Source organism: Acipenser ruthenus, chromosome 2 (genome assembly GCF_902713425.1).
Source record: "Acipenser ruthenus chromosome 2, fAciRut3.2 maternal haplotype, whole genome shotgun sequence".
Lineage (NCBI taxonomy): Eukaryota > Metazoa > Chordata > Actinopteri > Acipenseriformes > Acipenseridae > Acipenser > Acipenser ruthenus.
Window position 1 is genome coordinate 27552302 of NC_081190.1, and position 18041 is coordinate 27570342.

Sequence of the window (18041 nt, forward strand, 5' to 3'; positions counted from 1 at the left end):
GTCTTGGGTGAAATGTACTAAACAAGCGCAATGCTATTAGCGACTTTTTAGGGAATGCTTTGCGGCGGCAGTTTTTCTTTGCAGTTCAACATGAGATGAATATGCAATTATGGGCGTTCCTGCATACATTCGCAAAAAGTGGGTGGAGATAGTTCAAATGAGGGTTCTCAAACAATATAACGAGATGTACTAAAGCTGTCGGCAATTGTTTTAAACAGTCACAATTAGAAAATCTTTAATAGGCAGTATGAAAATCACTATCCCCTAACCATGGCTAATGTCATTGCAACAAGAAGAAGACATTGTCTTCAGCAAAAATGAGTGATTGTAGGATGAGAAAATAAAGGGTATTTCGTCCCCGCAATACACTCTTCGATTTAAATGAAGACTAAATTAAGCACAGGTACAGGCTTGGCAGCCACATAATTCTTGAGCTGCTATCTGATTAAAAGATGACCTGGAGCCTGTCCACCCTGCATTATCTTGCCTCTGGGTCCTTTCAGGGGACTGTGGTAGCTGTTGCTGGCATTTCCCAGTCCGCTTTTTCTCGTGCGTTGCCAGTTGTGCTCAATGCATTTTTAGGCGAATACCCAAATACCTATTTTTCCCTAAAAGCCGCGTGTACTTACAAGCCTTGAAAACACATTTCTGTGACATTTCTGGTTTCCAGAACCTGTTGGGAGCAATATAGACTGTACACGTGGCGCTAACCCCTCCAGCTCATTGTGAACATCTGTATAAGAATAGGAAACCCACCTATTCTATTAATGTGCAGATAGTTTGTAATTGTGAACCATTTAGCACTGAACCCCTGACTAACTAAAATAAAAACGGATAGTATACATTTGGAATATTATCTACTCATGGTAATACGAATCAGTGGTATAATGCAAAATGTGTTGCTGGTCCCTTGGAATTTGTATTAACGAGAATTGACTGTCCTCCTGTAAGTCAATGTGGCACCATGATCTAGTTTGTGTTAATTGTCTAGGCTACAAATAATAATAATAATAATAAAACTCTGCTAAAATCATTTAGTTTCAATTTAAAATAATCTTTTATTCGCATTGTACACCAATGTGTACAATGCAGCAGCATGATTTATTTACAGGAAACTAAAGTAAAAAGAAAGTGCACTGGGTATTCATTTGATTTTACTACTGTAATGTATACTGTATAGGCCTACTGTACAGATTTATATTTTTTACATAATGTAATGTGTACCCTACGCAAAACACATTAGTGTTATTTCAGTGCAAACCCAACACCTCCTTGTCAGACTAAGATGTCCAGTTTAGCGAGGCGCTAATGTGTGATTATAAATAGCTTTTGATAGAAACACATTTACTTGTGGGTGAAAGTGTGGGCCCCACTATAGAATCTGATAGGAATAAACTGACTTTTATTATTTATTCGAAATAAATGTTGCACAACTCTCACACTGCTAGAGATCTTGCTAAGATGACGCAACAACTATTTTAATTAATATATTGCGGCTCTCTTTATTAACATATTTTCTCTTAGTACATACAACAAAATGCATACTTGTCGCAGCGAAAATGCATATTGCATTATGTTTGCGCAGTGACTAGCCCATCTTAGTACATCTACCCCTCAGTCTGCCTACAGTGTATTTCTTTATAGAGTATACACCGATATGCAAAATGTATACAATTCCATATTGAGGGCAACATCTGACATAGCCTGAATTGATCTATAACCCAAACCATGAAATAATCACGAAAAACATGCTGATAGAAGCTGTAGGAACTGAATTTCCACAGTGGAGAAACGAAATCTCACATGTATTGTACAGTAGAGTGAAAGTCCATCGTTTGAAAGCAACTTAAGTTAAATAGTGTATTAAAGCTACAAAAACATTTACAGCTGCTTCTGTATTCTACTAACAGAGAATGAGTAAATTGCACTAATTAACATTTGGTAAAAATATTTTAAAAAGTTGTGAACCTTTTCCAGAGCATCTGATTAAATGTAATGTCTGCACAATCCTTAACAATGTTAAAATGTTTTATTTTTCATTTTTAAAATATAATTATTGGTTTCATAACACATTTGTGTGAGGTTATTATAATTATAAATACTATGGGGTCAGTATTATTATACAAATACAATGAAATAAGATCCACAAAACTTGTGTTGTTTTCAAACTCAGAAACCGTGTTTTAAAGTAAACAAAACACAGGTTTAGTGAACACACAACAAACACGGTCAAAACCAAAACAAACTCCTACCTCCTCTTGGAGGTCTAAATAAACAATAAATGTTTCCTCTCTATTAAACGGGACAGTTAAGCTGTTTTCCCGGCACACCTTCTCGCATTTGCATATTTACTGTATTCTTTTTATTTTCCCACATGTACTGTGTCTTCTAACTCTCCTTCCCCGAACTCTGTTACAGGCAGGGTTTTAAGAGTTAAGTCAATTACGTTAATTAGTAACACCTGTTACCCATTACTTTTTCAATTAACAATCATTTATTTGATAATTCCTTTAATATCAATATCTTTGCAGACCGATGAGATAAGATTAGAAACCCTTCGACTTTACTGCATTATCAATACATAAAATGTACACCATGCAATCTAACATACACACATTGCCAATACAACTGGAAACTGTTAGCCATGGATGCCTACAGTATTTAGACGGCTCTGTCACACTACAAGAACATTGAAGGCAGCCTATTGGAATTCAGCTACATTTTCTTAGAAATCATCAGAGCAGTGTTATTGGTATTTTGTGCAGTGGTTCGTGCTCTGAAAAACTCTGGAAAGAGACTGAGAGAAAAATGTATATTTAGGTATGCCACTGTACAGAGCGGCACCAAAATCTGTAACTGAGATGCTAAACTTAATAGGGACATCAGCATCTTCTGTTTGGTGTTGTTAGAGCTGCAGACATGTCAGACTAACAGTTAGAGGGAATGTGTTGAGACAGTTATTTTTTATGCATATTTAATAATAAAAATTATATTTGTTTTTGTATATTTAGCAACAGTATCTATTTTTTTTTCTTCAGTTTTCGCACCGCTCTGAACAACTAGAACTAAAGATAATGTAAACAAAGCTGAGCGCTAAGCTCCCTCTTGATAGCTGTGAATGGTATTTAAAAAGTATTTTAGCTTGTTTGGGAATTAATTAAGTGAAGTCAAACACATGCAACAATTTTTACCCAATGTTGTAATTTGCGGAAAACATATTTTTTGAATTTCACAATTGTAAGTGAACTTGCATAATTATTAACAACTCATCCAGATTTGAGGGGAAATGAGGGGAAAAACCCCCTACTGCCTTTGTGAAGCTTTATATATATACTGTGGCAGGACAACTCCCTGCTTGAAGAAAATGTGTTGGTGGTTGGCAGGGATAGGGTTATTGTCTGTCCCTGCCAGATAAATGTGTGCGTGTGTGGATGTGTTTGCATAGCCACAGGTATAATTAATTATTGGTTCTAATTTGTTTGATTTAATTAGTGTCACCTGCCTGGAATCAGCAGGCAGGCATATAAATGGTAACGGAATGTTTGTTCAGGGCAGTCTGTGAGAAGGAAAGATGCTGTCAGTGTGGAGAGACCTGTGTGGTTTTAAAAAAAAAAAAAAAAAGGTGGTAAACGGCTTAGCTGTCCAATGGTAGTTAGAACTGAAAGTAAACAGTTTAGTTAGTACTACATGTGGGAGTTAGGTTTTTGTTTTGATTTCTTTTATTTCTGTTAAATTAATAAAAATGGCATGCCAGTGCTAAAACAAACTTCAATTTCTGTGTCCAGGTCTGCTTAAAAGGGGCTACGAACCTTCAAATCAAGTGAAATCTTTCACAATATATATCTGAAAAGCGACAACTATAAACATTGAAAGTCACAATTCTGTAATGTTTTAACTATCTGGCTTAATTTACTAAGCTATTCCTCAGGTGCATATCGTTTGCTTTACAATTTTATAATTGTTATAAAAAAACGGTTTAATGTGTCAAGACAGCCCTGTGTTTTAGAGGGGTTTTACCTAAATACGTGTTTATTGAAACATTTGACATTTCTAACATGAAATACAGTACTACTATTATAGCTTCCAGTAGACTTGCAATACTATTTTGTTGTTTCTTTGATGACATGATGTTAAATAAAAGATCTAATATATATATATATATATATATATATATATATATATATATATATATATATATATATACACACACAGTCACCTCCAAAATGCAGATTTAATTTTGTTTGATTTTATTTATAAGAATCTTTTAATATATATCTTTTTGAGAAAATTTTGTATTACTTGTTAATAAAAAAAACTTTTTCTCTGAGCAATTGTATCTTGAGGTGTCGTGGGCTAGTCGACAAAACACTGAGGACGGAAGGTGCCCACTTGAAGACCCCAGAGATGTACCCTACTTAGCTCAATCCAGACGGTTGTCATGCTGATGCGCTGGAGAGGCCGCACTGTGGTTGATCCCCGGAGCCAGCATCGCAGCCGTTGTGTGTGCTGATGCGCCAGGGAGGCAAAATAAGCTGATCCCTGGAGCCAGCATTACACTTCAGCCATTAACACCAGACAGAAGGATATCTACATCATCATATGGAAGGAAACGTAAATGGATGGAGACACATATGGATCACATTAGTTTACTGTAAAGCTACGTCTTAGTTGGTGCTTATCTTGGCGAGAGCCGAGTTCAAATCAGCATGAAGTTTTAACATCTACTCTCGTGTAATGGAAATCATGAATAAAATAATATGGTTTTCCCATATATTTGAGCATAAAATATAGCTCATTACCTGTATTGTTTATTTTATACAGTCTTTTTTGCTCATCTTTATTAAGGGTGCCAATAATTTTGGAGGTGACTGTATATATATATATATATATATATATATATATATATATATATATATATATATATATATACAATCGCTTTCAGGTTTGACACAATTCCATGTCAGAATTATCTGGGTTCTATGGAGTAATAGCAGGATAACTACAGATAGGTGGTTTATGCAATCCAAGGAGTCACAGGTGCTGTAAAATGCTTTTAAAAATCTAGCTGTGGCTTCCCTCGGTGGTTTATATGTTGATCAAATAGTGCGGAAAGAGTTATTTTCTACTCATAACAAGATGCACTTGAAGGGAAAGTATTGTGGTAAAACAGGCAACAATACTCTATCCCCAAGCAACTATTGTCCATCCAGCTATAGTAATATTTTAACAATATATTGTAATGACTGTTTTCGTGATGATGACCTGATTACGATGTTTACCATTATAACTGTTCTTAAATGTATTCTCTGATAATGATTCTTGATTACCCTGGCAACATATTGCTGTGTTCATCTGAGTTACTGCTGCTGAGATTAGATGTGCTGTATAACAGTAAATGGTTGTCCTTTCATACAGGTTACCCATCACATGCACACGTACCTTGATTGACACTTTTGTTTTCAAAATGCTCTGTGGCAAGAGCCCTGTCTAAATACAAAATGTGATCAAGGTCAGAAAGCAGCCAGGGGCTAATTTCACTCCCTCAGCTAAAATCTAACTGCTACAGATTTTGCCTTCCAAGCTCCTCTACTCACACCAGAAAAAAGAATTACCTGCAGCTGGAAGACTTCTAGAGTCTGTGGTCTAAAGCTAAACATATACACTTGTTAGCAACTGCAATCTTACAAGGCCTAAATGTTTTAAAATGTTATCAAATTATATTTTGGTTTTGTTTTCCTTTCTATTGTTTTTGTGCCTATAACAGGTTTTTATATATATATATATATATATATATATATATATATATATATATATTATGGCAGGGCTTGAAGAAAATGTGTTGGTGGTTGGCAGGAATAGGGTTATTGTCTGTCCCTGCCAGATAAATGTGTGCGGGCGTGGATGTGGATCTTGAGCTTGGTTATTTCTTGTATGGGAACACCAGCTCAGCTATGGAGAGTGTGGCTTACAGGACAGAACATAGACATTGAGATGTGATTCACAGTAGATTGAATCTATCTTTTACTAATATCTTCAAATTACCCTCGCTAAAATGAATAGAAATGTGGTTTATTAATGAAATGCAATATATTGTACATATTTGAGATGCTGTTTTAAGCAGACGGTATTTGCCCCATTTTTCCTCAAATTGTCTTTTTTGATGTTGTCATGTATTGTGTTTCATACTTATCTTGCACTGGAACCTTTTATTAAAACTTGTGGACCATTGTTTGTGACTGAACCAATGGCATAAAGCTAGGTATGCACTTAAGCATGGTTGCTCAAAACGTTCACAATCTTAACCTTGAACCCTTACTGTAGTGTTTTCCAGAATGGGAGACCCGTCTAACCCAAGTAAACTTTGTTTAGACATTCGACACATAAATATCAACAGACACCTGTTAAAATGATGACCACCTTTAGTTTATTTATTTATAGTTGCTCAGACACGTGTATATACAAATACAGACCTTTAGATTGGATTTCTTTTTTTTTTTTTTTTTTTTACTCATATATTGTAAAGCAGGTCAAAACGGCACTCGTTAATAAGTGCAGAGTAACTGCTAAAGCAGGGCAGTACGAGCACAAGACCACACTGAGCCGGACTTCCATATCCAGATGCACATAAAATGAGTGGCTTCAATAAGGGGGTCAAGAGTAAGCATGGAAAGCAGATTTCGCAGACTCATGGGTAACCTCCAACATGCCAGTATCTATTAAACTGTACAGACAATGGCAGCAAGCCTATTGTATAGAGATTTGTTTCACATTAGAGCAACTTGCGGACTAAGGCATGGGAAAACCTCGGTGTTGCCAAAGAGAATCGATGTGCCCATTCACCGCTCAAGGAAAATAAAAACACACAAGAGGGCATGAATGGAAACAGTGGGCAACTAAAGCTACGTGGTGAGAATAAAAGGACCAGTGGGTTAATTTCCGAGCTTCTGAAAACTGATAGATTCATTTCCGTTACACAGAGAGGTTATGTACAGTTGTTTTTTTTTCTGAATAGGTACAATGCAGCCTTCCTTTTTTGTTTCATGAAGATGCTGACACATAAAAGAGAAAAAATCCACATTCAACAAAGTTTACAAAAACTATACCAACAAACTTTTTCTGAATCAAGTCCATGCGCATGCCACACATGATACTGGCAAGATCCTTCGGGAGAAACTGTCCATGGGAAAGAGATAGTAAAATACTTTTTAAGCTTAAGGACCAACATGCTGAATAACAAGGCTTCAACGTTAGACCCATTAACATTTAAGACAAAACATTGATCCATTTCTTCTGATCATGATTTCTTGAATAGGCAACGAAAAAGCACTTCACAGGTGAGCCCACTTGCATCTGTGTTTACAGTGTGCACATCAGTACACAGAGGACTACAGGATTGATGACTCAGATCTTGTTTATCTTGATCACGTAACAGGTTTCTATACTCCACATTACCCAGAGGTTCATTTTATAAAAGACATAAGAATCAAATTAATACTTTAATATCAAACACTATTTACAACAGCGTTTTGCTAATAATACAGAATTTTAACAGTGAAATGTCTTTTTTTTAATCTTTTGCCCTTCAAAAAAAACAACAACGTACTAATAAACTAACACTAGATGTTATATTATTGACTGCGTCTCAGGATACACGGTATCCACTTAACATACTGATCCTTATTTCCCTGTTTTAGGTTTGTGAAAAATATTGGCTGCCAGGAGTTGTGTGCTATGAGTACATAGGCCCCCAAAGCACAGAAAATGATAATCCCATAATGTCAGCTCAGCGTGGTAAACTAACTTGCTGGTAAATTAACTCTACAGCTAGCCACCCTTGGCAGTAAGCTCTCCTGTAGTAGGAAGGTGTTGTTGTCACATTAATAGACAGACATTGTAGGTACTGGATAAAAGAAAATAGACATAATCAACACCTCTCGTAGCTCTGAAGGGGTTTCCACTCATCTAGTATTTCTTTTTTTTTTTTTAATTGTTCAACTGGGAAAAGTGGATAACGGCATGCGTTTGTAGGGTTTTATCAATGGATTTACCTGTTTTGACATATTTGAGAGATTCACATTGTTTACTGTGTTACTATGCTTTCTACTTTCTAAGTTTTCTAACCCTCTCTCCAGTATAAATTCGGAATGTGGAAATAAATGTATATCTCCCTAGTTTTAGGCCCAAATAAACAGACCTTTAAATAGGATATGTGTAACAGGTTACACAGATACTGTAGGTAGACACACACCAATCTCCACGCCTTTTTTCTGTAAAAAAAAATAACCTATTTTTAGTTAGGGTAACTTTTGTAACTTTGATGACTAAAATGATTTCAATTTTACTTGCTCAATTCTCAACTATTTGTTGGCATCTAGACATATCCAGTTATCTGGAATAGGCATCATTGTATACACTCCAGTTTAATCTATTTTAAATAACTGCATAGCACATAAACTGCAATTATTTTATTTATTCTTTTGCTTTTAGAAATAAAATATGGAATTAAACCTGAAGTAAACTGTATAAAATGTATGTTTGTATGTATGGTTATGGATTTGAAAATGCAAGTAAACAACAATTGGAATGTTGCAGCTTAATTTTATATATATATATAATTATTAAATAACTCCCAAAACAAATATTCTAGGCTAGCTCTTAATTGGCCATATAATCATTTATTCTATATAATCACAGTTTAGAGAGAGAGCGAGAGAGAGAGAGAGATTGGTCCAAAGTTTGGCTTTTTAACCGATTTGATTTCCCTATGTAATGCTTATTTTTTTCCTCTTGTTTTACCTTTTTGTCCTGAGCTATCAATTTGTTCTCCCTCTTTATCAAACGTTTCACAAATAACTTTTTTGAATATGCTCCATCCCTCTAAGAGAACCCACATTTTCAGCATACTTTTCAGAAGACATTTCCTCCTGGAGGAAACAGACTTATATCTATTCTTAATATCACCCCTCCAGCCCTACAGTGATATAATGCCTCGCTTGATCATCTTCTGGTATTGAGTGAGAAGGTATAAATATTGCATGGGGGAATAAAACCCTCTTGGGCACCTGTTCAATTTCCTTCCACCTCACTGACTGCATCTGCCACTAATCTTGTTCATCCCAGTTCAGTCGACAGTGAGCCAACATGGTCTGTCTGTGTGTGTGTGTGTGTGGGGGGGGGGGGGGGGGTCTTACAAGAAATAATGCACAGGAAAATAAGAATCACTAAGTGTCAAACAGGTTTTGGCATCTTAGTTTACAGTTTGGGGGGAATTGGCTCTCCTTCTTGAATTTCAATTCTTTATTTCAGACTGAAAGAGACATTTTTAATATCTGCAAAAGTGTCCCTTGAAAAGGTCACCTCGATAGGTCAGGCGTTAAGGGGGAATCTCAGTGTTTCCTGGACCCGGCTCTTCTCCCTGGGCATGAAGCGCTATAATGCCAACAGCGTTGCCAGAAAAAAAAGTACAGATGCCAGTAGTAGGCGTGGTATCCTTGGCGTATCTGCTGCGCTGTTGTCTCTGCGGGATGGCTCAGCTGACTCATGTACGGTGTCATCTGTTTTGACAGAAAATATACATGTTACACAGGAGTCGAGGGGTTAAAAAGCATTTTGTTGTTAAAATAGATCAAAAGCCTGCAGCAAGTACTACAGCGATCTAATTAGGATAAACTAGATTATTTTGCGCAATACCGCTTTTCCAACTTCACTGCATGACATATGCGAGATGTATTTCTTTAACAATCAAAGCAAACAGTATCAATGTTTGGTTTCTCTTTGGCCCTTTTATTTTTAGCGAGGCGAACATTTTTTTTATGTAAGGTGAAAACCTAAAGCCATTTTTTTCTTGTGTGACTTGACCTATTGATTGATTTTTGTTTTGCACTGAAGCAGCTCCTGATTTGTCATATTAGTAATAATACTTGTGAAGCACTTGCAGAACACATAGCTCTCTGTGCCATGCAATCAATAAAACAGACAAGTGTGAAAATACAAAGAGACACAAATATGCTCCAAAGACAGAGCAACCAGTTCATTTACCAGGGAGGAGCAGGCATGCATGCAACAGGGTTTTGCAAAGTCAACGGGACGTATTTTAACAGCTTGACATTTCTCACCCTTGCACTACAATACTGAATCATGCCAATTTACTGAGTCTGCCAGGCTTTGAAAAGCAGTATCAGATTCTGAGTACACTAGTGCTACGATAAGGCAATACTTCACTGTGGATACTGAGATTGTCTTTGTATCTCAGTGTGTAATTATGGTACCAGTGGAAGTGGAATGGTTATTTGTCAGGTTCCTTTATAGACTTATAGAAGATTTGTAGAACCTGAAGACAGGTTTTTTAAAATCTTTCACTAAGCATTACTTCACAATAGTCCTGCCCTTGAGCTGTATCTGAACACACTATTCAGTATATTTACCAGAAATAAAAAAAAAGAAAAAATAAGGAAAACATAACCAAACACTTACTGGTCAAGCATTTGCAATAAGGATGAAATGCAAATAGGACAACTTAATAAAAGATTATTTATTAGGTAGTCTATTTAAAATCTTTGTCAAGCTTTCATAAGGGCTCAGGGGAAACAATGGGTGGTATAAAACACGTTTTGTCTCCTTTACTGTCTATTGGCAAGCAAAGTCTTAAATGACACCATAGGGCATTCAAGCACATTCCGTTTAAACACTGTGTTAGTTACATGCAGAGGTTGGGCTGTATTGGAAACAGGGGTTCAGTTTAATTGCAGTTTTTTAAAAGAAAAAGGAAAAACCAAACATATTACTATTGGTAGCATCCTAACAGTTCATGAATTTCAGGCATCTTGATTAGATTTTCATGCTTTTTTGCTTTTTTCTTCTGGTGTTACAAACATACTTCTTGTCATGCGGATATGAATGCACTGCTGGCGGTACACTTTGAAAGAGCACGACACATAGCTGTCATTACCATCCCCTTACAGCAGCACAAGCAAAGCGTTCTAACATGCAACTCATGCCAAGAAGGGAAAGAGCAGCCCTGAAGAACTAGAGGGAGTGAGGGAGGGAGAGAGACAGACAAGGGGAACACTTGTTAAAAAAGATTTTCTAAGCATACTAACCTGCTGGTTCTAATGAATTTTCTACTTTGTCGTTAACATCGAAAACACGATCATGAACACCTATAGTTTTCACACAGCTGTCTATAACAAAAATAGAGATAATAGCCAAATATGTTAGTGACACTTGTCATCCCCCCACCCCCACTGTTTAAAGCTCATGACACTACAATGAGTGCCACATTCTTCACATATGAAACAACAAGTTAGCAACCAGTATATTATCACAGGGAAAAAGCTTTCATGAAGAATGATAATAAAAACACGAAAACCACAACATGTTTTATACAGAACAGATACCGCACAGGATTTAACAGTAAAGATGAAATAACTCAATAAATCAATAAAGTTTTACCACTATGTGCCAAACTGCACAATTACGCATGCACTAAAGCCACCCTCCCAAGCTTTACATAAAACAACTTACTTGTTGGTCGCACAAAAACTTTCAGTTTCAGGCAAGTTCTCCTTCCATTCTCTGCAATAGTAGATGCTGTAAAACAGGGAAAATAATTAAAATATTAGAAAACGGATTGAAAATCTCCTTTAACCTGTTTGGTCAATACGAGGGCCTTAATCTCTGGTAAAGGACCTTGAATGTTACCTTTCAAACTATGTTTAATCGCTGTTCCAAATCAGTCCGCTAGAAAATATGTTATATGTCAATGTAGACTGAAGCCGCAGATGTGGCTGTTTGTTAGTTCGTTGGCTTATGAACGGCGGTAATGCATTTTGTCAGGCTCAACCCAGGTCAAAGCGTGTCAACCCACCTCCTGAGGTTGGTCACTGGGACCCAGGTTAACCCGGGTACGACCCAAGTACGTGGTTTCACACTACGTGGGCTTGTGACCCGAGTAGCCAGAACACGCGACCTGACCTGGGTAGGCATGCTAGTGTGAAAGGGGCTTTAGTCTGCTTCCTTGCTGTCCTGTATGTTCAATCTATCTATTTAAATGTAGTATATTAAATAAAGTTTTTAAAAAAAATGGAGAATAGTGTTTGTTGTTAGTGGCAATACAGTAACCACAATAGCAACTAGTCTCCGGTTTGAATGACGAGTTGAAGAAATTAAACAGCTGGATGCAGTCTGATTACTTTCAACAACTCTTTCAGCATATCACAGTAACAACACAGGCACGGTACTCTCTTCTTAGGGAGGCTGTGTGGTCCAGTGGTCCCTGGCTCAAATCCTGGCTCAGCCACTGACTCATTGTGTGACCCTGAGCAAGTCACTTAACCTGGTTTAATAGTGGAATGAGTAGGAGACAAACCAGAAAATGAAGCCCAAGTGAAGGCTACCAGACCACAGATGGAATTCTGAGCAAACCGCATTACTCATGGAATAATGAGGAAAACATTTGTATTCATTAGTAACAGAAACTAGTTGCATAAAAAAACAAAAAGAAAACATTTTTTTAATGTATCCATTTTCTAATAGTAATATAACCCTCATAAGAGGGCTTTGCCTTCACGAGCCGAAAGCGAGGGCATTTTTATGAGGGTTCTACTGCTTAATTGAAAGTATTCTGAAATGACAAACTGTTTTCCTAGTGTGAAATTAATAGAGAAATATATTCAATCCTACATGAAGACCACCTTTATGCCTGTTTATGTATTTACTCTAAAGAATAACTATCTGTCCATGTTAAGTCACCAGTAAATATCACAAAGCATTAAAAAAACATTTTGAAACAGTTATTACAAGTAGCTTTGTTTGTATGAGAATTTAAAAAACACTTTTTTTTTCTCCAAAATTCAGATTCCTGTGATTTACAGACGTAAGCTTTTTGGAGGACATTTATTGCTATTACCAATTTTACACTTCAAGGACGCGATCCTCTGTTTGTGATAACCTTTTCAGGGTGCTCAGTGTAGTAGACAGACTGATGGCTTCTCTGCGTTTTGAGCCTGAGCAACTGTACAGTATGTGGAAATGCAGAACAGAGACAAATAGTTTCAATTGGAACACAGTGCACAATATTTCAGCAGTAATGGGGGGTTCTCTTATTAAACTGATAACCAGTTAGGTACAACCAGTAGCTGGCCTTGGCCGTAAACTAAAATCACAGTCTGAAAGGTTCCCAGTGTTGACACAAACTGAAACTGGTGCGCTCGGGGCATATTGCTTATGGTTTGTGGGTAGAGTCAGGAAATTGCCTCTTTCCTGTGGACCCTGCAGGCTGTGAGTTATGAATGGCTTTAAGTGAAGTGCATACACCATGTCACATGGCTTTCTTTCTAATTGGGACAACTTTTCACAACTTCTGTCTATACTTCTTGATAGAGGCTCATAGTGAATTAGAGAGGGACACGTTTATGGATTTAAATTTAATGCCACTGCAGGAACGTTTTAAATAAAACAGCGGGTTGTTGAAAAATAAAAATGTTATGCAAAACTCTTTCTAATTTAGCTTTGTAAGATTAGACTCTTTCTTCCCTCTTTACTTACTACTCCCACTTACAAAATGGTTTCAATATTTCTACTCCACATTATAGTTTGTTATAGCCACTTGGAGTTTACATCTGTATATAAATACAGGCTTTTTTAATTACTGTGATTTGCATCAGAAAACCCCAAACATAAGACCTTGTAAAACAATGTTGTATTTAGGAAAAAATGGTGGAATGAGAAGGAGATAAACCAGACTTTTTAGGTGCAAGTTGGGGGCACCAGTAGTGCTATAAACTATAATGATCTTGCCTATTGTGGCATTTTATAAAGAAGTTGGATTGAGACATAGAGATGGATAATTATGGTATAATGTGCAATTCTTTAATGAAAATTAGTAGTACACCAGTTCAGAATAGATAATGATCTAATTCAGTCCTATATACACAAGTGGTATATTAAATATAACAAAGGGTTAAATGCTGGACAACACCAAGGCCCATTCCAAGCTTGGTGCTTTATTTGGAAGACATGTTGTTTCTGCAATACTAAAAACCACTGTGACACTAGTATATATCGTTTCCAAATGAATAATGAACCCAACTGTATTTTGCAGCCCCAAGCATGGGCTACAAATCATGTACTTACTACTCCCACTTACAAAATGGTTTCAATATTTCTACTCCACATTATAGTTTGTTATAGCCACTTGCTTTATTTTAATGCATCACTAGGTAAATGGAAAAAACACATTCCCATACTATTCCTCTCTGTAGTAACTGCTCCTCCTAGTCCCTGGTAATAGGGCATTCGGACATCAATTCTTAATATTCAGTTTGAGGATCCAAACATTAGAAGAGTTGAAAGTGCTCAGTTTCAAATTAAATATATCATTTTCTCACATATTCTCACAGTCAGTGTCAGTTCTGAGCAAACCATAGCTGTAGCCTTGGTGTTCCTAGCTGCCAGTGTTTGTCATGCAAGCAATGACCTGCAGAGCTTTTCCCAGCTCAACAGTGACTTCCAATTATAGTATCACTACTTCTTTTCAAATAAAAGCCAGAATGAGCTCTGATGTCAAGGAAAATGCATCAGCTCAATTCAATTCTACATTTAACAGTACAGATATGTTTAATATTCACAACTGCAATCCACCGAATGCCCTATTAGCCAGGCAAAGCAAATGGGTACAGGGATTTTTCAGCACTCAAACTTTACCTCTAAATTCAAAGTCACTTAGATAGCAAAATCACCACTACAAATTCTGACACATATGTCACACAGAGAAGCCTAGCATATCCCTTAATTTCTTCATAAGGGATGCTTCCAAATTAACAGAGCCTGGCAGCATTTTTGGAGTGCTAAATAGTATTTTACTATTCTACCTGGTTACCATGGTGGTGCAAATATCAGACCCCACCCTTTAAATATATGCACTTTGTAACTTAGCTATTAAAAATGCATTGTATCCAAAATGAGCTGCAATGTTATTCACTTCTGTTTTACCGAAAAGTAATATTGGCCACAACTAGTTCTACAGTGGTACCCTGAAATTGTCATTACATTTTACATAGTTTTATAGCTACTGCACATTTAATACATACCCAGTACTGAGATATGTACTGTACAATGTGACACCCCCACCCCCACCCCCCGAAACTAACAATGCTCGATAAAACTAAACAAATAATCTCACTACCATGCATGGTTATGAAGCTTGTTAGGTAGCATGTCTCTAGTTTTATTTACCCCCTGGAATTCAGCTGTATTTATGAGCTGCTGCTGATTTGCATCCAAGGCATGACTCACATCCACCTTCAATATAATATAATGTAACATTTAGATCTGGGCCCCGACAGCTGTGTGTTTTAAATTTAAACACTCTTGTCAGTTCGGAGCTGTGGGGAATTTTAAAATCAGCATTTACTTCCTTTTGTAAAGAAAATGCACAAGTGTAGAAGCGTTAAAACTGCAGTTTTCCATTATGTTGGCCACAGGCTATATTTCACAATTTGTGCTAGTCAAAAAGGACAGCCTATTAGAGGTAAAAGAAGCTAAGCACTCCCTCCCTCCTACACTCTCTCACACACCCAGTGTAGTTTGTATTGTAATGCGTTACCTTGGATAAGAAGTGTATGTAAATGAGCCAGGTAAAAGCAGCAGAAGTCATTGGTATTCTCCTTGGAAAAAAGTACCTGATTTACATGAACTGCATGGCTGAAGAAGCCTGCAACACATAAATGAACCCAAAAGTGATTCATCCTTATTTTTTTTTAGTTTGTGGCTGGAGAGCATGATGAGCCTTATCGTAATATCAGGACTACAGAGAACATTTTATTTCCTAATTCTCACTTCTCACAAATGGACCAATAGTTTCTGATGCATCATATATCATATTCATTTTTTGGGATGCTTAGCTACATTACTGTTCTCCCTATTTAGGGCAGCAGTTTACGACGGACATCCCTAACCTGAAGAGATACTGTACAACCAAATAAAAAATGAAAAAAAATTAAAATTAAAAATAAATAAATAAAGCAGGTAGTAGTAAGCATATCCAATAATGAACCTTGTATAAATGTGGTAATTTATATGACTGTGGGCATAAATTGTAATATTGTTTTTTTTGTTTTGTTTTGTTTTTTTTAACTGATTTGAATATTTTAATAAAATATGACATCCTTAACTCCATTACAGATAAAGTCTGCTTTGACAATAAGATGGGATGTCATGTTTACAAATAAATCACTTTATAAAATACAGACATATACATATTGTATGGACCCCATTTTCAGGATGGAAATATATATTTTTTAACTCTAAAGTGTATGCATGCATCGTGTTCCAAAGGCATGTTAGATGAGGAAAGCTTAACTCTAAATTCTTATTTTTTTTTGTACAATATATTAGATTATATAAAAGTAATTGCAACAAATGAAGTACAAACCGATAGCAAACGGTTGTCTTTGGAGAATGTAGTTTAATTTTCTTTTAATTTTTTTTTTTTTTTACTGGGTTTGGAGTAAATGTACATGTAATTTAAATTTAAGGCAGCAGCGATGGTAAACGACTAACATAAAAGCTAAAGCAACTATTTATGTTTGCAATTAATTTGACAAATAAATTACATTTCTAAAACCAGACATAATCGAACTGTTCCTACCTGTAGCGAAGTTGTTTCTTTCCAGTTGTATAATACTGGTGATATTTTAAGAATTGGAACCATGGAATTATTGAATTATTGGAAGTATTGCATTACTTCCATGAGCAAGTTACTCTTTAGAGGAATTCACTGAGCATATACCCCTTTATTCTCTAGCGGGAAAAAAAAAAAAAAAAAAACATTACCGCAGTACTCCAGGGAAGTTAATCCTCTCAAAAGCAAGCTCATTTTCATGAATTTGGAACACAGGCAGCATATTGGTCTTGTTAGTGGTAAGAACACAAGCTTGCCACCCCAGTTCCCATCTACTGCAGGTTTAAGCAATTCATTCTATAAAGTAAGTGACCCTACAAAGGGCAGTGACATGCAGAAACTACTGTCCTAGAAACTGTGAAAGATGGATTATTTGACCATGGATTGTCCCTAGACAATCAACACTGAGCTTTAAATAAACTGCATAACCCATTCACTGGCACGGATGAAGCATAATAAAGATTAATCAGACATTTAGGAGCAATTCAATCTTAAAAAAAAAACCTTTAAGAAAAGAACCATGACTCCAGACATAATAAATTAGCTTAATTTATCCAATTTAAAACATAAATGTCTAATATGGACATAATATTCTCACTTCATACAAAATATCAACAATTGCCCACATTAATGACATTTTAAATGTGCCTCTGGACAACCTATGACTCTTCCCAGTACTATTATATGAAGACTGCTCTTTAAAGCAGAACTATGGCAGTTCATGAAATCTCAGTCCTGCTGTGAATTGTATGTTACAGTCACAGCTGGCAGTGATAAAATATATTTTTTAGTTTTAAAATTCAGGATGGGTTAAATTGCACTGTTTTCAATATTTTCTGTTCTCAAATTTACTAAAACATTTCATCCTGGCCTCCCAGCAACTGTCATCCGATCTGCTTTCTGCTTTCAAAATAACTTTTATGTCAAAGAAGTCAACCTGGCTTGCAGCGAGATTATGTGTATGAGTCTGATTTGAAACAGAACTGGACACAGTGCACATAGCCATACAGAACCTAATACCAGTGCCTTCTTTCCCATCGCAAGACAAAATCTTGACATGATATAACCTTTGTCAGGAGACGGGAAATGGCCTTGAAGGAGATCATTAAGCAGATGCTGTATACACACGAAGAGTCAAGGGATGCCGATGCTGTGGCAGATAAACTGCCTCTTGCTGTCTACTCCCTGCCTTCTATTCCCTCCAGTGTGAAATATGAACTAACCAACAAATGGCCAGTGTGTTCCTGTCGCGCAGCGTGGGACGAGGGCCACAGCTGTGAGGAGAGCTGTAAAAAACCTGAATATCTACTATGAATTCATTATGTATACATCACAATGGAAGAGTGAATAGGAAAAAACT

At 36.4% G+C, this 18041-nt stretch overlaps 1 protein-coding gene across 2 annotated transcripts in view; it reads right to left on the bottom strand.

Annotated features, from left to right (window-relative positions):
- Window positions 1–6482: 6482 nt before the first annotated feature.
- The window catches only part of LOC117409416 (ephrin-A5), a 99709-nt gene continuing 88150 nt past the window's right edge, over window positions 6483–18041 (bottom strand). Inside the window, exons 3-5 of one of the 2 annotated variants that reach the window (XM_034015427.3) lie at window positions 11524–11589; window positions 11100–11180; window positions 6483–9554 (exon numbers count right to left, since the gene is read on the bottom strand). In XM_034015427.3, the coding sequence (XP_033871318.1) occupies window positions 9430–9554; window positions 11100–11180; window positions 11524–11589 (272 nt within the window). In that variant the 3' untranslated portion in view covers window positions 6483–9429. The remainder of the gene's footprint in view (window positions 9555–11099; window positions 11181–11523; window positions 11590–18041) is intronic. The other variant, XM_034015428.3, reaches the window with a different exon arrangement.